The sequence below is a fragment of the Zingiber officinale genome, chromosome 11B (genome assembly GCF_018446385.1).
Source record: "Zingiber officinale cultivar Zhangliang chromosome 11B, Zo_v1.1, whole genome shotgun sequence".
Classification (NCBI taxonomy): Eukaryota; Viridiplantae; Streptophyta; class Magnoliopsida; order Zingiberales; family Zingiberaceae; genus Zingiber; species Zingiber officinale.
The window spans coordinates 86,084,950-86,100,268 of NC_056007.1; the positions used below are offsets into that span (position 1 = coordinate 86,084,950).

At 34.2% G+C, this 15,319-nt stretch overlaps 1 protein-coding gene across 3 annotated transcripts; it reads right to left on the bottom strand.

Moving 5' to 3' along the window:
- Positions 1 to 490: 490 nt before the first annotated feature.
- On the bottom strand, positions 491 to 15,249 carry LOC122033656 (vacuolar protein sorting-associated protein 53 A-like). 3 transcript variants are annotated; one of them, XR_006126604.1, is made up of 26 exons: positions 15,101 to 15,249; positions 14,702 to 14,959; positions 14,218 to 14,312; positions 13,971 to 14,027; positions 13,619 to 13,769; positions 12,210 to 12,280; positions 11,893 to 12,017; positions 10,845 to 11,005; positions 10,617 to 10,758; positions 9,874 to 9,937; positions 8,333 to 8,524; positions 8,210 to 8,251; positions 8,015 to 8,119; positions 7,878 to 7,937; positions 5,539 to 5,616; positions 5,185 to 5,292; positions 5,023 to 5,088; positions 4,603 to 4,680; positions 4,383 to 4,516; positions 4,031 to 4,124; positions 3,091 to 3,168; positions 2,946 to 3,008; positions 1,826 to 1,894; positions 1,654 to 1,749; positions 1,135 to 1,209; positions 834 to 976 (listed from the first exon to the last, which is right to left on the bottom strand). XR_006126604.1 is itself a non-coding variant. In XM_042592739.1 (25 exons), exons 2-25 carry the CDS (start codon positions 14,748 to 14,750, stop codon positions 632 to 634), a joined length of 2,523 nt encoding a protein of 840 aa, XP_042448673.1. In that variant the 5' UTR covers positions 14,751 to 14,959; positions 15,101 to 15,249; the 3' UTR covers positions 491 to 631. The 3 variants fall into 3 exon arrangements, 2 of the variants coding, with proteins under 2 accessions (XP_042448673.1, XP_042448674.1); XM_042592739.1 differs by lacking the exon at positions 1,135 to 1,209 and having other exon boundaries at positions 491 to 976; XM_042592740.1 differs by lacking the exon at positions 1,135 to 1,209 and having other exon boundaries at positions 491 to 976; positions 14,702 to 14,824; positions 15,015 to 15,171.
- Between the last annotated feature and the right edge of the window lie 70 nt (positions 15,250 to 15,319).

Sequence of the window (15,319 nt, forward strand, 5' to 3'; positions counted from 1 at the left end):
TGAAAATCCAACACTATCCAAACTATTGAACAACTGTAAATGGATTTAATGACTGAAAGAGAGTCCTAAAGAAATTGAGGATCACCCAAAATCATATGGCAACAAATTATTAACTACCTAATTCAGATTAATAAAAGCTGTATCTCTTGCTGATGTCCAACACGCGCATAGGATTTTTGTATGAATTCATAATTTACCTCCTTATTGCAATTTGAAAATCTAACAAATCAAGCCCTAGATGATGGTACCATGGTCAGACACTCTGGCAGTTAATTAAACTATTTCAGTTCAAATCTCAACTACAACGCATGCAAAATATTTTCTTGAAAACTGACAAATCTAAGAAGACTGACCACTACGGACAGATAATCATGCGTCCTTCCTAATTTACTTTGTGATCTGTAGAAAATTTACATGAAATAGAATCAGTCACCTCCAAGACCTAGTCGGGTCAAAAAGTTAGATGTATCCGACAGCTACAAATGCATGGTGAAAGAAAACCCTAACTTGACTACACATGATGAACATACAGTATACAAAGCAAAATATGGTTAGGCCTTATGTCCGTCTCAAAGATTAAATACATCATAATGAAAGGAAAAGAAAGAATGACAAAGCAAGCAAAGGAAGTCTAAGGACTGAAGAGTTTACGGAAGGGCCCGTCTTTCCTATCCTTGGCAGCTTCTGTTAATGCAAGGAACCGCTTGAATCCTGTTGTCGCTGCTCCTCTACCAAGAGCTGCAGCCCGAGCTAGGACATCTTCCCGGGAGGTCATAACTACGGAAGTAGATGTATTATTACTTGCTGGAGCAGCTATGACTGAAGATGTAGCAGTAGTAGATGTTGATGGTGCAGCAGGGGCAGAGATTGGTGCCGAGGGGATTACTACTGATGGTGCCACAGATGGATGCCTGATTGCAGAGTTGTGCTTGTTAAAATCATCAAGAATACCTTGTTGATCTGCTTTCTTTAAGCCCTACAATATAAAACAATCAGATTATCATCAAGCCGTGTAGACCTAACTATTTGGGGTTGGGTAACACAAATCAATCAGATACCCCACAACATATAATTCATTATTCTTAAATTTGCTTTTGGAGCCAGGAAGATTATCAAAAAAGAACATGGATTTACCTTTCATGATCAAATCGTTGTTATAAGAAGAGACTACAAGCAAAAGCTGTGTCAGCCATCATCAATAAGATTGACCTTCAGTTTGAAATGACAAAGCTATAACCTCTTACATCAGGGAAATAAAGAAACTAGAGGAATCAATTTTGGTATAAAATCTGATCAAACATATGAAAAGAACAACTTCAGTGGAACTCTATGAAGTTTTAAGCCAAGGAATTGAATTTGATTCAAATACAAAGAAAAATAATGACACCAAAACAGATGTTCATTGAACTATGTAGTCATTTTCCTGACCTAGAATTTAGTCACCAAAAAAAGTCGCTCCTACAGTTCAAAATAACTGTCACAGAAGTAACAATTAAGGAGCTTGTTCACAATCAAAACATTCTGTTTAAATTCTCAACAAACCTTACTAACATAAAATGATGCTAGAAAAGGGGACCCCCGGGAGCAAGCAAGGACAATTTTAAAATGTGTTAGGAGACACATAAGGAGAAAAACAAAATTTTAGTATAGAACCTTCAGGTCAAGAATCCTCTGGAACTCAGCAGGTGTTCCCTCGGGAAGTAGTGCTCTATAAGTATTTCCAACAGAATCTATCGGAGATAATATAACCTGCATAATAAATTAGCCCAAAGACTTCGGAGTTTACCCTCAGGTGAGAAAGGTAATGGCAGAATCAATGTCATACCTTCAACAGGGCTTCAGCTTTACTCATCTCACGACCAACAAATTTTGAATAGCTAGCAGCAACTGCTGTCTGTTGAATAGAAATAATAATGTTTCCCTACTAGAATCCACAATAACACAAGAATATGAAAAAAAAAAGTTCAGTAACTATTTAATAAGAGTCATGTGGGAATCTGAATTAGAGTTAATGGTTTTATGGAGTGTTTGAGTGAGCTTCTATTAAGCGCTTTTTAGATTCTAGTTACACGAAGCACTTTTGAATGTTTATGAATGTCAAATTCTGCTTTAGCTTCTATAACTTTTACTCAAAAGCTAGAAGCAAGAATTTGATGCTTTTTCTTGCTTTTGCTTTTTTGTTTATGGTCTAAAATTAAAATTTGACATTTATGTCCTTAATAAATGAAGCTACTTTTTTGTTCTTGCTCCAGCAATCATATTTTATTATTAGTATTTATTTTTTAAATAATATTTTATATTTTAATATAATTTACATTTCTAGAATTTTTTATACATATTTTTTTTGTGTATTTATATAAATTTTGTTATTTTTTATATTTATATTTTTATTAATTTTATATATTTTTTCAAACATTCATGTTATATAAAAAAATTCATACAATATTCAAAATATAATAATAATTATATAAACACATTATTGATGGTGTATCAAAATTATATTTAGATAATTAAAAAAGATTAATTTATATAGTTTAAGAATATTATTGTCATTTAACAATTATTCATCAAACACTCAAACTTTACCTTGCATTAGCTTTTACTTGTATTAGCTTTTGGCTTCTATTTCCAAATACTCCATACTTTAGCTTGTCACTTCAAAATAATTTCTATAAGAATCACTTTTAAATAAGCAAAAGCCCTCCCAAACACTCCCGTAGTACTATCAAAATAGATGACAGGAATCCTAGTGTTCAATAAAATTCTCAATCAAGTTTTGTTCTTTGGGAATATGACTTTTAATTTAAACATCTTGATATTCAACATAACAGGTTCTAAAATGAACTAAATGTGCAGTCCCCTTAACAAGTACCAATGTGACTTCAGCTACAAACTGCTTAATTCAAGGAATAGCAAGGAATATAATGAGAAGAAAAACTATGTACCTGCTTTCCCAATGCAGGAATCTCCATAAGGATTGTCTTTACTGCTTGAGTATCCAATAACATCTACAGAAAATAGAATATAGGTCGTGCTTCACAAAATCCTCCAGTTGTCAGTATAAAGGAATCAGCAAGGAATTTGAATTACCTGTTGAGCACCAGTTTCTGATATTTGTTTGCATTTGAAAATGTTATGGTATAAACGTGGACCAAGAGACGCTGCTAACTGCAGAAACCAAGTTTTTCTCAAGCTATTAAAGTCTGACAAAGGCACAAAATGGGCAACAGAAGAAACCCAAAAATGTAAATGATAATTAAGCCCATATACGGATATACCATAGTCTAACAAAGATACAAAATGGACAAAAAAAATGAAAAAAAGAAACCAAAATGGTAAGCCATGAAGGAGAATATTAAGTCCAAGCCCACACATAGTCTAGTTAGCATAAATATTCAGATAAGATTGGGAGTGGACATTCTAAATCCATTGCCAAATTTTAGAGGAACTATTTCCATTGGCTGATCCAGTTTGCATATTAGTAGAAAACAAGAGAACGAAATTATTCTGATATAAACAGTCTCCTCAAACATCTTAGGGGCTTTACCAACAAATCACATAAAAGTACAAAGATGCAAACTATTTAATACATTATTAATTTGTTCTGCAATTTTCACCAGAACTTTCAATGGACATTGCAGAAATTTCAAATGTTTGAGAAATTGTGATCACCAAAAAACTGCTCAATGCTGGAACTCAAAATTGTGCTACAATTTCAAAAAAAAAAAAACACTAAATGGTCAATGGTGTAGTAATTGTAGATTGTAATTAAATATTTAGTTTAATGCATTATTTTCTAATGACCAGACAATTACATATACAAGATGGTTAAATTGAAAATATAGACATCAAATGTTTTGTAAACAGATATGTTAAGTAATTAAAGGCCTATCTTCAAGTTACTTAAAAAGGTTAAACAGTAGCTTTTAGAAAAGAAACTTCTGTCCACATGCTTGCAACTTATATAGCAGAAACTTGAATATTATGAAGTTGCATTTGATGGCTTGACCAATGTGATCTATAGACCCACCTTGTCCAAGAAGAACTGATAGTAAGTAGGGGAGAGTAGGCTTCCAAGCACAGGAATACTACTTCCAAGAATAGAGCTGATACCATTGACATACCTGCAAATCAAGACCAGGAGACATCAATCAAATTTCACATCCAACTTCAGAAGTCTTTGAACAATTAAATCAGCACATAAGGAGCAGTGATGCTTTCTGCTGGACAAAAACACTGTTTACGGTGCACACATACAATCTAAATGAATGGAAGGACAAGATCGTCATATTTGAATTATTTATTTAGAAAATCACATTGACAACTATTTACTTGTTGATCAAGTTTCCTCCAAATTTAGGAATTAGATAAAATATACTTACTCTGATTGGTCACCGACACTTTCAATAGTTGCCCAAGGTACTCGTGTCATGGCTATCATTTCAGCATCAAACTTTGTCTCTAGACCATGGACTAGTGTCACTAATGCTTTCGTAATCACCTGGAAGAACTCATCCTGCACAATGCAAATGCGCATACATTCATAAAAGCCTTGACGCTTAAAAAGCCTGTGCACAACACAATAAACTTAAAACTTATTACCTGAACTTCTGACACGTCCACCTTATCTACAAATGAAGGATCAATAATCTTTGAAACATTTTCAGCTAGCTCACCAGACTTACAACAAAGTAGCGCAAGTTAACTTGGATACAGACAAATCCACATCATTTAGCATTATAATTCAGAAAATTATAGTTCATTATCCACAGAATGTATTGTTACAAAATGATTGGATATCCTACATGTGATCACAAATAGAGATGAAAATTTTAAGGAATGGCAGACCGTAGAAGAACAATTTTCAATGTAAATGACAAGAAAAACCATTGTTATCTGCTTTTCAAGGTTGCAACAAAATCTTCCTGTATCAAGAATTTGTAGTTTGGCTTCAATTATATCAACTATACTATATATTTAGCTGTTCAAATAGGTGGTTAGGAGGAAACAATTCCAACTTACAGTTTTATGGCAATACTCTGCAGTGTTGATGATATAGCATATCATTCTCTCATCTCTGTCAGAAGTCTGCAGTGGTTGTCAATGAATAAGTATAACAAGAAAAGTGCAAATTGAAAGGTTGGGTACTTATCTCATAAATAAGGGGAAAATCATGGTAATGACCTTAATCTGCCCATCTGTCCCAGTAGCAGCTGCAACAATCCCAGCACCACCTTTGGGCAATCTAGCATACAGCTTTGTTGCATATGCTTTCAAAATTCTTTGGAACACCTATTAAGAAAAAGTTTGAAGTCAGGGTAATGCAAAATTAATTACCATGCCTAGTTTCTTTACCATGCAAAATATATTTTAGCAATTGGTTCAGTATAATCATTTTACAATATGAAATGTATTCAATTTTTTTGAGATTTAGCAAGATGAAAACACAAATTTTCTTTTAACAGTTTTACCTGCTTATTTATTAGAAAATACACAAGAAATGCAACAGAATAATGGATCAGACATGAATATACATACCCCAAACAAATTAAACAATGTCTGATTCTTTGTTAAAGCACTGCATCTTTTTAAGCTTCTCCTTATTATTAGGAATACCTGAAGCATTAAAAGTACAAAATAAAATAACTAATAGAAAAAAATTATTTTAAAAACCAAATAAATTCAGAATTTTTGGGCAAATATGAATTATTTCCATATTAACTATTGCTACTTCTTAGTCTATGTTCAACAAAAATAAATCAAGAAAATGGATAATTTACAAGCCCGTCACTGGCACACATTACCAATAGATGTCACCATTACTTTCCCTTTCACCTTTTCATATACATGGGGAATAACAAAAGAGAATAATATCTCCTAATGTTCAGAGCATTTCAAAACAACTCATTGAATTTCAACTATTTGGAGTCAGATATATGATAATGACGTTTATCCCATCATTCAACTCTATGCAAAGTTATATTACTAGTAAAACTCAGTCTGTTAATGATATCCATACTGCAGACATTTTGCCATAAAAAATTTTGATTGGTCACCTTTTATCGTACGCATCTTCATCTTTAATGGATTCAAAGTGTCAACTGGAGAACATGAACACATCTATACCATCTTAATTTACTATCTCATTTTATTATCAATTAAAGGTACACCTAATTTCTTTGAGAATAAGTGAGAAATTGTTGCTCATCAAATAAAATGCATCTTCATAAGCAAGAAACATCACAATTTTATGTTCTTCATAAACACCACTACATGCCTGATTATTCTAAACCCAGCATGTAGTTTCTGTTGTTTTGTAGTTGCGGTTGTTTTCTTTAACACCCTTCAACCATTTACTTTTCAAAAGAAATATGAACTAAATAAAGTGAACATAGAATACTAATTAAAAAGACTGACAACTATATTGGAAAGCAAAGACTAACCAAATAATATCTTATGCTGAGCTTAAGTGGCACAAACTTTCTCAGGGAGAAAGAATGGTTCAGTAATATAATTCATAAGAAAATGCAGCATTTCTCCTCATTTCACATGAACCAAGTCATTGTGAATCTCTATGAGAAAGAATGGTTCACTTATTAGCAAAGTGCTCCCCTTGACAAAAAACTGACTTTCCTCCTTCCAAGCAACTTAGTAACACAAAGTAATCCCCTCCTCTAACAACCCTAACAATCAGATTAAACCAAATTTCTGATTAATAACTACCCAGCTCTTTTAATGTCACTTAGAGGTCTGCATCATCAGTGAAATTGAGCCGGAAGATTAATAGAAATTGATTAGGAATGGGAAGAATTGTTATAGTTGTCATTTTCCATTGTTCCTTGATTCCCATATAGATGTGTTGTTTCCTTTTTGAAGGGGAGCCTTGGTGCAAAGATAAAGTTGTTGCCGCGTGAAATGATGGTCATGAGTTCAAGTCGTGGAAACAGTCTCTTGAGATGCAAGGTGTGTGATATGGTGGTCACAAGTTCAAGTCGCAGAAATAGTCTCTTGATATGCAGGGTAAGGCTATATACAATAGACCCAGGACCCGTGCTTCGTGCACTGGGCTGCTCGTTATGCGTTGTTTCCTTTTTCAATTCTACAAAACAACGGTTGGACTAGTTATGTTATATTGAGTTCAATGTTAGGCTATGACTCGAGCACACAAGCACAAGATGAGAATTGTAAAGGTAAAGATGTTAAGGTGGATGTATAAACAACAAGATAATGAGCAAAAATCGAATTGCATTTATTGAGAAAAAACTCTAAGAGACATGTTTAAGATAGTACGAATATGTATTTAGACGACCAGAAAACACTATATAGTAGGAGATAGAGTCCAATGACATAAGGATCTATATAACTAATCCCACCTAAAAAGGCTTCGTGGTTGTTGTTGTTATTGTTGTTGAATGTGTCGTTTCGTTTTTCCCATCCCAAGTGTTTCTTTTACATTGTCTTTCTCACAATGTTCAAATTAATTGATCAACATGCATTGTCAATCAAAAGATATGGCTCCACTATGAAAGACTAAGATTCAAGTTCTTAATGTTAGCACCAGTTTATCAACTGGAAGAGAATTTATTTTTATTTCTCCAATCTTCCTGTTAGATCAAATTATGACTTATTTACGCGTTGAGAATAGACAGGAGCAAGTTTCTAATTCCACCTGAGCCTAAGAAATTTTATCTGCTGAAATAAGATATTACAACATTAACTAATAAATGTTGAAATTTTTTAGCAGAAAGAATGATTTAGTGTCTTGTCTCAATATAAGCCTGGTGTTTCAATATATACACCACTGGAAGTGTTTCTTAAATGTTTCAATATAAAGAAATTCTAGCAACATAAAAGTTCCAAGTTCAACTATACAATACCTGCATGCTACTTGACAAAATATTAGTTTGGCTCCCCTCTTCAGTTTCCCAAGTTTCTTCCTATAGAAGAACATTTCCAGAAGTTAGACATCATGCCCAAAGGAGAACATTTATTGAAGTAAAAAATGTTTAACAACCTGAACAAGTTTTTCCAAGTGTTCCATTAGAGTCTTCTCCTCTAGCTCTACATACACTGCCAGATGTGTTTCAAAGCAAGATGAAATAATTCCACGGAAGTTAAACTGCAAACGAGAATTAATATTAGCATTGGACCTGAAGTACATATAATGCAGGATGGGCCCAAGTATCACAAAGAAAACCAAGATACTTACCCCAGCCCCAGGCACTGTCAAATCTTTTTGCTTGTCCTTGTCCTAGAAAAAAAAAAGTGAATGTTTAGGGCAGTAATTAATCATTTTAGCAACTAAAATAACTAGAGAGAATTTGGTGCATACTAATTCATCTCCACCATGTTGCAAAGCAAGCTTTTTCTCATATTTCTTGCGAATGTCTGAGACAATTTTCTTGTTGCTTTCTCCCTCACCAGTTTCTTCATCACTACCAAATTCTGTATTCCGAGTGCTTGCAGTTCCTCCACTAAATTTTTCTGCCAACTCTTCCTCAAATTCAAGAGTTCGCTGAAGTGCCTGAAATACAGAGTGTGATTATGTAATACTATTTTCAGACAACAAATTACTGTGCTTCGAGGAAAATAATAAAATTGCTCATAAAGTAAAAAAAAGCAACATAAATCCTCTTCTATTTAAACTGATTAGCTTTTATCTAAAACTATTAGAATATTACTACTTAGAACTGACAAAAGAAAATTGCCTTTTGATGTTTGGTTAGCAGAAAACACATACATGTTTATTTATTTTTTCAATATAAAAATTGACATGACAATACATCAATTTGCTAAGAATGCAGCTTGGGGCGAACTTTTATGTACAAGCTAGTCATTACCACCTGAAAAGCAATTTAATTGTTCTCGATTCAGTCTTTCTAGGAAAATTCATTCAAATGAGTTGGGATCATCAGTTCAGTCTTTTATGCTAACTGTTGCTCATTCTTGCTACAATAGGGCAAGAGATCAATTTCTGACAGGCGCAAACCCCTCCAACCCCCTTGCCAACTTGGCAGTCAACTATAAACTGACTCCGTGATTTACCTCTTTTCATATAACCTAGGGACGGATTATGAGGGACACCTGGAGTGAGCGTAATCACCTTTTGCTACAATATTGCTCATTAAATCTGAGTGGTGCTATTCATCAGAGCTAATCCCTATCGCAATAGGTTGAATTGTTGCTCTATACATAGAGAAAGCAAGCAACTTGGTATCGATAAGCTTGCGCTGGTGAATTGACAAACATTTTTCATGGATGTGATATAGCACATTTAAACAAAATGTGTTGGAAGACAGGCCGAGAAATAAGTAATTTGATATATTAGAAAATTATCAGAAAAAGGGTATTATTATAGCATATAGAGGGAATAGAAAGGTGAATTTGGAGGATTTAGATTCAAGGAGAGAAACAAAGAGAGCAATACAATATTGGATTTTGGTGTGATATTGGCATATGATAGTACACAAAATGATGTGTAAATACAGAGTCTAGAAATCAAGTTTTAAGCTAAATAATTTGACATGCAAATATGAAATATACTTTCAACAGTAGGAAAAGAATTAGTAAAGGTATATGGGCTCAGCTACTAAACATAACACAAATGTTTAATATAGGATTTATAAGTAAATGAAGGTAAGCATCCTTTTTCAACTGGTTCAATAAGCATGGACAATTTAAAAGTGAAAACTATCAGCTTAAACTGCTTTGGTTCACAACACTAGTTAGTTATCTAAGACTTAATTTTTTTTATCATTTCCCTGAATCCATCGTGAACTAATTTATAACCCCTGAAAGATATGAATAACTAAGGTATAATTAAACACAACTGACAAGGCATCATAAACTCTGAAATATGAAATATGGAACTACCATTAGTAGTGTTGCAACATCTGGTTTCTCTTTCAGATTATTGAGAATATCCACAAGCTGTGACCTGCAAACTTATACATAATGAATCAGCTGCTGAAGATCATAGGTGCATCCAATTGAACACAGACATCATGCAAAAATTTTAAAACACATAAATCAAAATAAATGCATATATTGTTTCCATACAGGGCATATCAATAATGTCAAAGGCTCGAATTGCTTACTAAGTTTGAATGACAAGATACAGGATCAGGGAAACAAGAAAACATTATCAGCTCCATTTGCAAATGTTAAAATCAACTTTGCTGAAATGATTGTTCAAAATCAAATGACAGGCAATAATCGATCATGATGTCATGGTAAAAAGAACACATTATTTCCATGTTACTGGCATACAGTAGAAATTGATCAAGATAACAAAATATATCTTTTAGATATAATGCCCCTCTTTTACCTTATGATGTTTTGATTCCCTGAATTGGTTAACTTCCATTAGAACGTGTCTTTTATCTTTAAGAAAGCTAATAAGAAATATACACTGTTCAACAAAGTAAAGTCACTGAGAAGCAGTAGATTTTCAAAAACATGGAGAAGCAGTGGAAAAGTTTGAAAGCATCAAATGATTAACAGATCTAGAGTAACTTTACTTTCATATCTTGCAAACACAAGGCAAGGCCAAATGTTTCACAAAAGAGCATGAGTTTTTCAGCCAAGCAGTGTAACATCTAGTTTTTCTGACAAACCTGGTCATCTTACAGAACTGGATGCACAGGAGATAGTCAACATGCCATGCAGAAGGGAAAATTTTCCAAACATCCTCATTAGTTCGCAATCGACGCTTAATCCATGCATATCTCCTCTCTGTCTTATCCAGCTTTGCTAGTTCTAGTTTAAACAATGGGGAGTAACACAATTTCTCAGATCACTGAAATGAAATTGAAGGAGTTTGAAATGACTTGAGGGAAAGCAACCTGCTCCCTCAAATATCTGGCGATATGAAGTAAGCTCCTTGCTGCAGAAATTTCTTACTAGTTCTTCCCTTACAGATGGCTCTAGTGCATCCACAACCAAGCAAGCATCTGTCAACTGCTGCAGCAAATTAGTTTCTTCTGTCTCTTTTCCAGTACCTAAGCTACAAGTTGTCAATCAGTTGATTTAAATGGTTGCCCCTCTAAACAATTGAAATTGCAATATCTAGGGTAGCAAATGCAAAATAAGGCAATTCTACAGCAAAGCAAAATCTAGGAATCGCTATTTTGTAACACTTTTAAGAGGTCCTCAGGACTGATATTGATATATATGGTCTACTTATTTTGACAATAGCGCTTATCATTTCCATATTTCATGAGCGTACATAGAATAAGCATCATCACAGTTCTCAAATCTTCTGTATGATTCTTCAACAAAAGACATCTAACAAAATAACCTATACAAAGCCTTTTCCAAGTTTTCCTTTGGAAGCTTGTACATGTACTGAGTTGACAGCAATCATTTCCAGTTTCTTAGCATTTGATAAAACTTACGTGAAGAGTAAATACTAATTCTATATGGTCACCGACCCCATTAGCGCATTTAGATAGTATCGTCAAAATAGAGCAGAAATAATTGATTGCAACTACCTGCCATTATTTTGTTAAGTGGAACTGGTAAAGTTGAATTACAATGTACACGAATCAACTCTCTGACATAGTAGAGTACTGGGAAGTCAACTATTGGCATAGTTGAAGGGGTTGTTTCTATGGTCACAATAACATGGTTTGAATCCTCATTCTAGCCATGGGTATGCCAATTCATCATCAACTATCATCTTTTCTAAAAAAAATATGGAAGACCCTATAAATTAAATTGCGAGACCGAATACTATGAGGAATGCACTATTCGGATCAAGAATTCCAAATCTTTACATATTAACAACATCAGTTCAAGTCTATGGTTCTTCTTTCAAGTATTGTACCAGAGTTGTGAATCAGTCAGTACACATGATTGAAGTCCATTTTCATTAAATTCAACAGCTACTACCTTGAGAAGTCTGAAAATACATGAGATTTAAGAATTTTCTTGATGTTCTTGAATTTCTCTCTAAGCTCAGATATTTTTGGTACATCCCTGTATGCTTCAAAGTGATTGCACAACTGGTTTACTGCCTGGAAAAAAAGTGTAACTTTTAATGTTAGTGCATTCTGAAAAGTGATTCAATGGGTGCATATAACATTGGCTTGCCATAGCATAGTTGATCACGTTGTTTTAAAATTACAAAGATTAGATGCATTTAGACATGATTCCTACAGTACCCAGAACATACCTAACACAGAATCACAAAATTACGTTAGTGTTACCTCCAACTGTGCAGCAGCTTCCTTATACTGGCGTTTTGAAGCCATTATTTGAAGTTGTTCAACAGCTGATACTGTAAGCACATTGATTCCAATTTAAAAAATGCATAAGTATGAATTCCTCATCATCATTAAGTCATCCCAACAAATATTTCCTCATGCAGCATAATATGAGGAACCAATCATGAAAATTTTATAAACTACAAGAAGAAATATCAATCATACTGATAATATGTGAGTATAATTCACCACTCAACATAGCAAGCATCTATGCCAACACTGAGATCCTTAGTATTGATCAACTGTATCAAAGTAAGTTTGAAAAATTAGAAACTAACACTACCATTCGGAATATTCTGATAGCTTGGATTAGAATCATGACAGACTTTTGGCCAAAATTTATTCCATGATTTTTGAGAAAATCAAAAGGAGAACATTAAAAAACTGTTGCAGAAACAACAAGAAAATGGAGTTAAGTTAGTTTAGAGAAAAGATATATAATACTTCATTAACACAAGTGGTAGACACTACAGTAAAAACTTTAGGAAAATCTGCTATATGGAAGACAAGCTCTATGTTAGTTAATTTTATTTTATTCACTTTTCTTATTTCCTTTCTACTCTTTGTTGTCGCCGTCATCGTCATCAAGAAGTCTAGTCTCGGGCTCTCTCTCTGCTAGTTGGAATCTACTAATTGTCCTTAAACATTTCCATGCCATTTTGACTTATATATGTATTGGAGCTACAAGTATAACCAATTGCTATTGGATAATAATTTTTTATTTCATCTTTTCTAGTAACCTAACACTTAATTTTTTCCATACTCATAACTCATCTTTTGCTACAATAACTTTTCATCCAAAAAATATAACTGTTCTACCATTAAATCTTTATTCTCTAAAAGCTCTGTCCAATTTTAACCACCCACTCTATATTGTATTAAGGATGCCATCACGAATATCTTCTTGTTAAATACAGACCAAGATATCAAAACCTCTTCTTATGGAATTTCATGGTTATCTATCTTAACTATACCCTCAAATCTTTCCTTAATACTAAAAAATTGTGTTCCATGTATTCAATTTGAATTCTACTTAACCTGAACCTTTAGTTTTTGAAGTTCTTCTATATAATCCTAGTTTAAATAAATTTGTTAGGAATAATGAATAAATAAGAGAGATGTCATAGACGTTGAAAGACCATGTATAAGGTCAACTAGATAATCAAAAGGTCGTTACCAATAGAAGAAAAAGAAGTCAAAAAGCATATAGAAACTTATGCATGGTTCTCTCTTTCTCTATGAAATGTACACTAGCAGATGTGCAATCAAAACTCCAGAAGCAAGCAAATAGTATCGAGGAAAATAATGACAAGAAACATAAACACAAAAGAGGAAGGAATCAAAAAGCTAACCTAGCATGGTAAGACGATGAAGAGCTGTAATCGTGGTTGTTATATGTTTCTTTGCACAGTCCAATTTCTTAATATCGCGACAAATTTCTTGAACCATTGTTTCACTTTGTTCAGCCTTTGTTTTTATTTCACGTATTTTGTGCATGAGTTCCTGGACATAAAATGAAATATACAATTAACAACTAGACAATATGTTCACCATAAGAACTATATTCAATTCCCAAATGATCATTTCATTCGTTGAGGATCTCATACAAGTACGCATAATCTAATAGAAATACCTCGCCAATTTCTCTCTGAGTTATGAATATTAGGAACCCAAAGGAGAAACACAGGGGAAAAAGAAATGGACCTGAACAGCATGTGTTGCAGAAGCAAGATCTTCCTTTGCTTTTGTGCCAGAGTTACTCTAGCATCCAAAAATACAACAATCATTATCATTATTAAAACCCTGAGACAATCTGTGAAGATACCAGACAACACACTTTGCAAAGGTGTGAATCAGAGAAGCTCATTACTCAAGAAGAAAATTAGAGAAATAGACAGAAAAATAAAAGAGAGGAAAACACAGTCTAGGGGAACTAAAAGAGCTGGAACACCTGTTGTCGAACTGCAGCTAATATACTTGCATCCACACGGCGTATCTCACTTTGTATTTTCTGCATAAGTGGCTCCACCCCAGATAATGATGCTTCTGAATATTACAAGATAGTTCACAATATCAGTTTTATCTTTATAGCACTTATTTTAGCGCTCTTTAGCTTCTGATTCAGTGAAACATATCTATATCTAATAAAACATGATTATGCATCGGCCAAGGAAATGCATCTGGCTACAGTGTAGTGGTGAGCTTGACCATCTATCAGATCCAATTCGTTAATTTAACTTGTGATATTTAGGCATCTGGTTTGTCCCGAACCCATGGTTATGATTGATGAACTCAAAGATTTAGTTGCTCATCAGAATGAAGATTGAACTAGGAACCAAATCTAAACTTAGGGATATTAAGAGACAAAAAAACCATTATCAATCAGAAGGGGAAACAATCTTATGCTTTAAATAGACATAACAAATGCGGCGAACCGTTAGGAAACATCTGGTTGATGTACTCCAAAGCACTGGACTTGTCCATCTCCTCTCAACTCCTTAATCAATCACCGAAAAAGACGAATCTGAATCCAAACCCGCCAGGAAAAAGGAGGAAGGCTGCAGGCCAATGCGCAATCAGTATTTCATTATCGGAACGCTAGAATTAGCGCCAGCGCGTAAATCCTAACGTGCGGACGTAGAATTACGCGATCATCTTCAAGATCTACAACATTGCGTCAAAGAAACAACGTCCTGTGCAGGAAGACGAGGGGAGAAAAGTCAGATCCAGAGAATGGGGAATTCTCACCGAGTTAGCCCATTTCAAACCCTAGGAAGCGGGTAGAACTCCGAGGGTTAGGAGATGGAATGAGGCGTGGTGAGGGAGGAGATTACCTCTTCTCTTCCTCTCGGCAATCGGAATTGGGAATTCGCTTGCGGAAGAATAAGAAATCGAGATCTCCAGTGGGCTCCCGTTCGTTCTACTCCAAAATATTCCAGTTTCATGACCAGTAGGGAACTGGAACGGAATCCAACCCGAGAACCTCCCGGCCCGGACCGAACCGGCTCCAGGGAATCCGGTTTAGGTGAGATTGGAAATACGAGCTGATGATC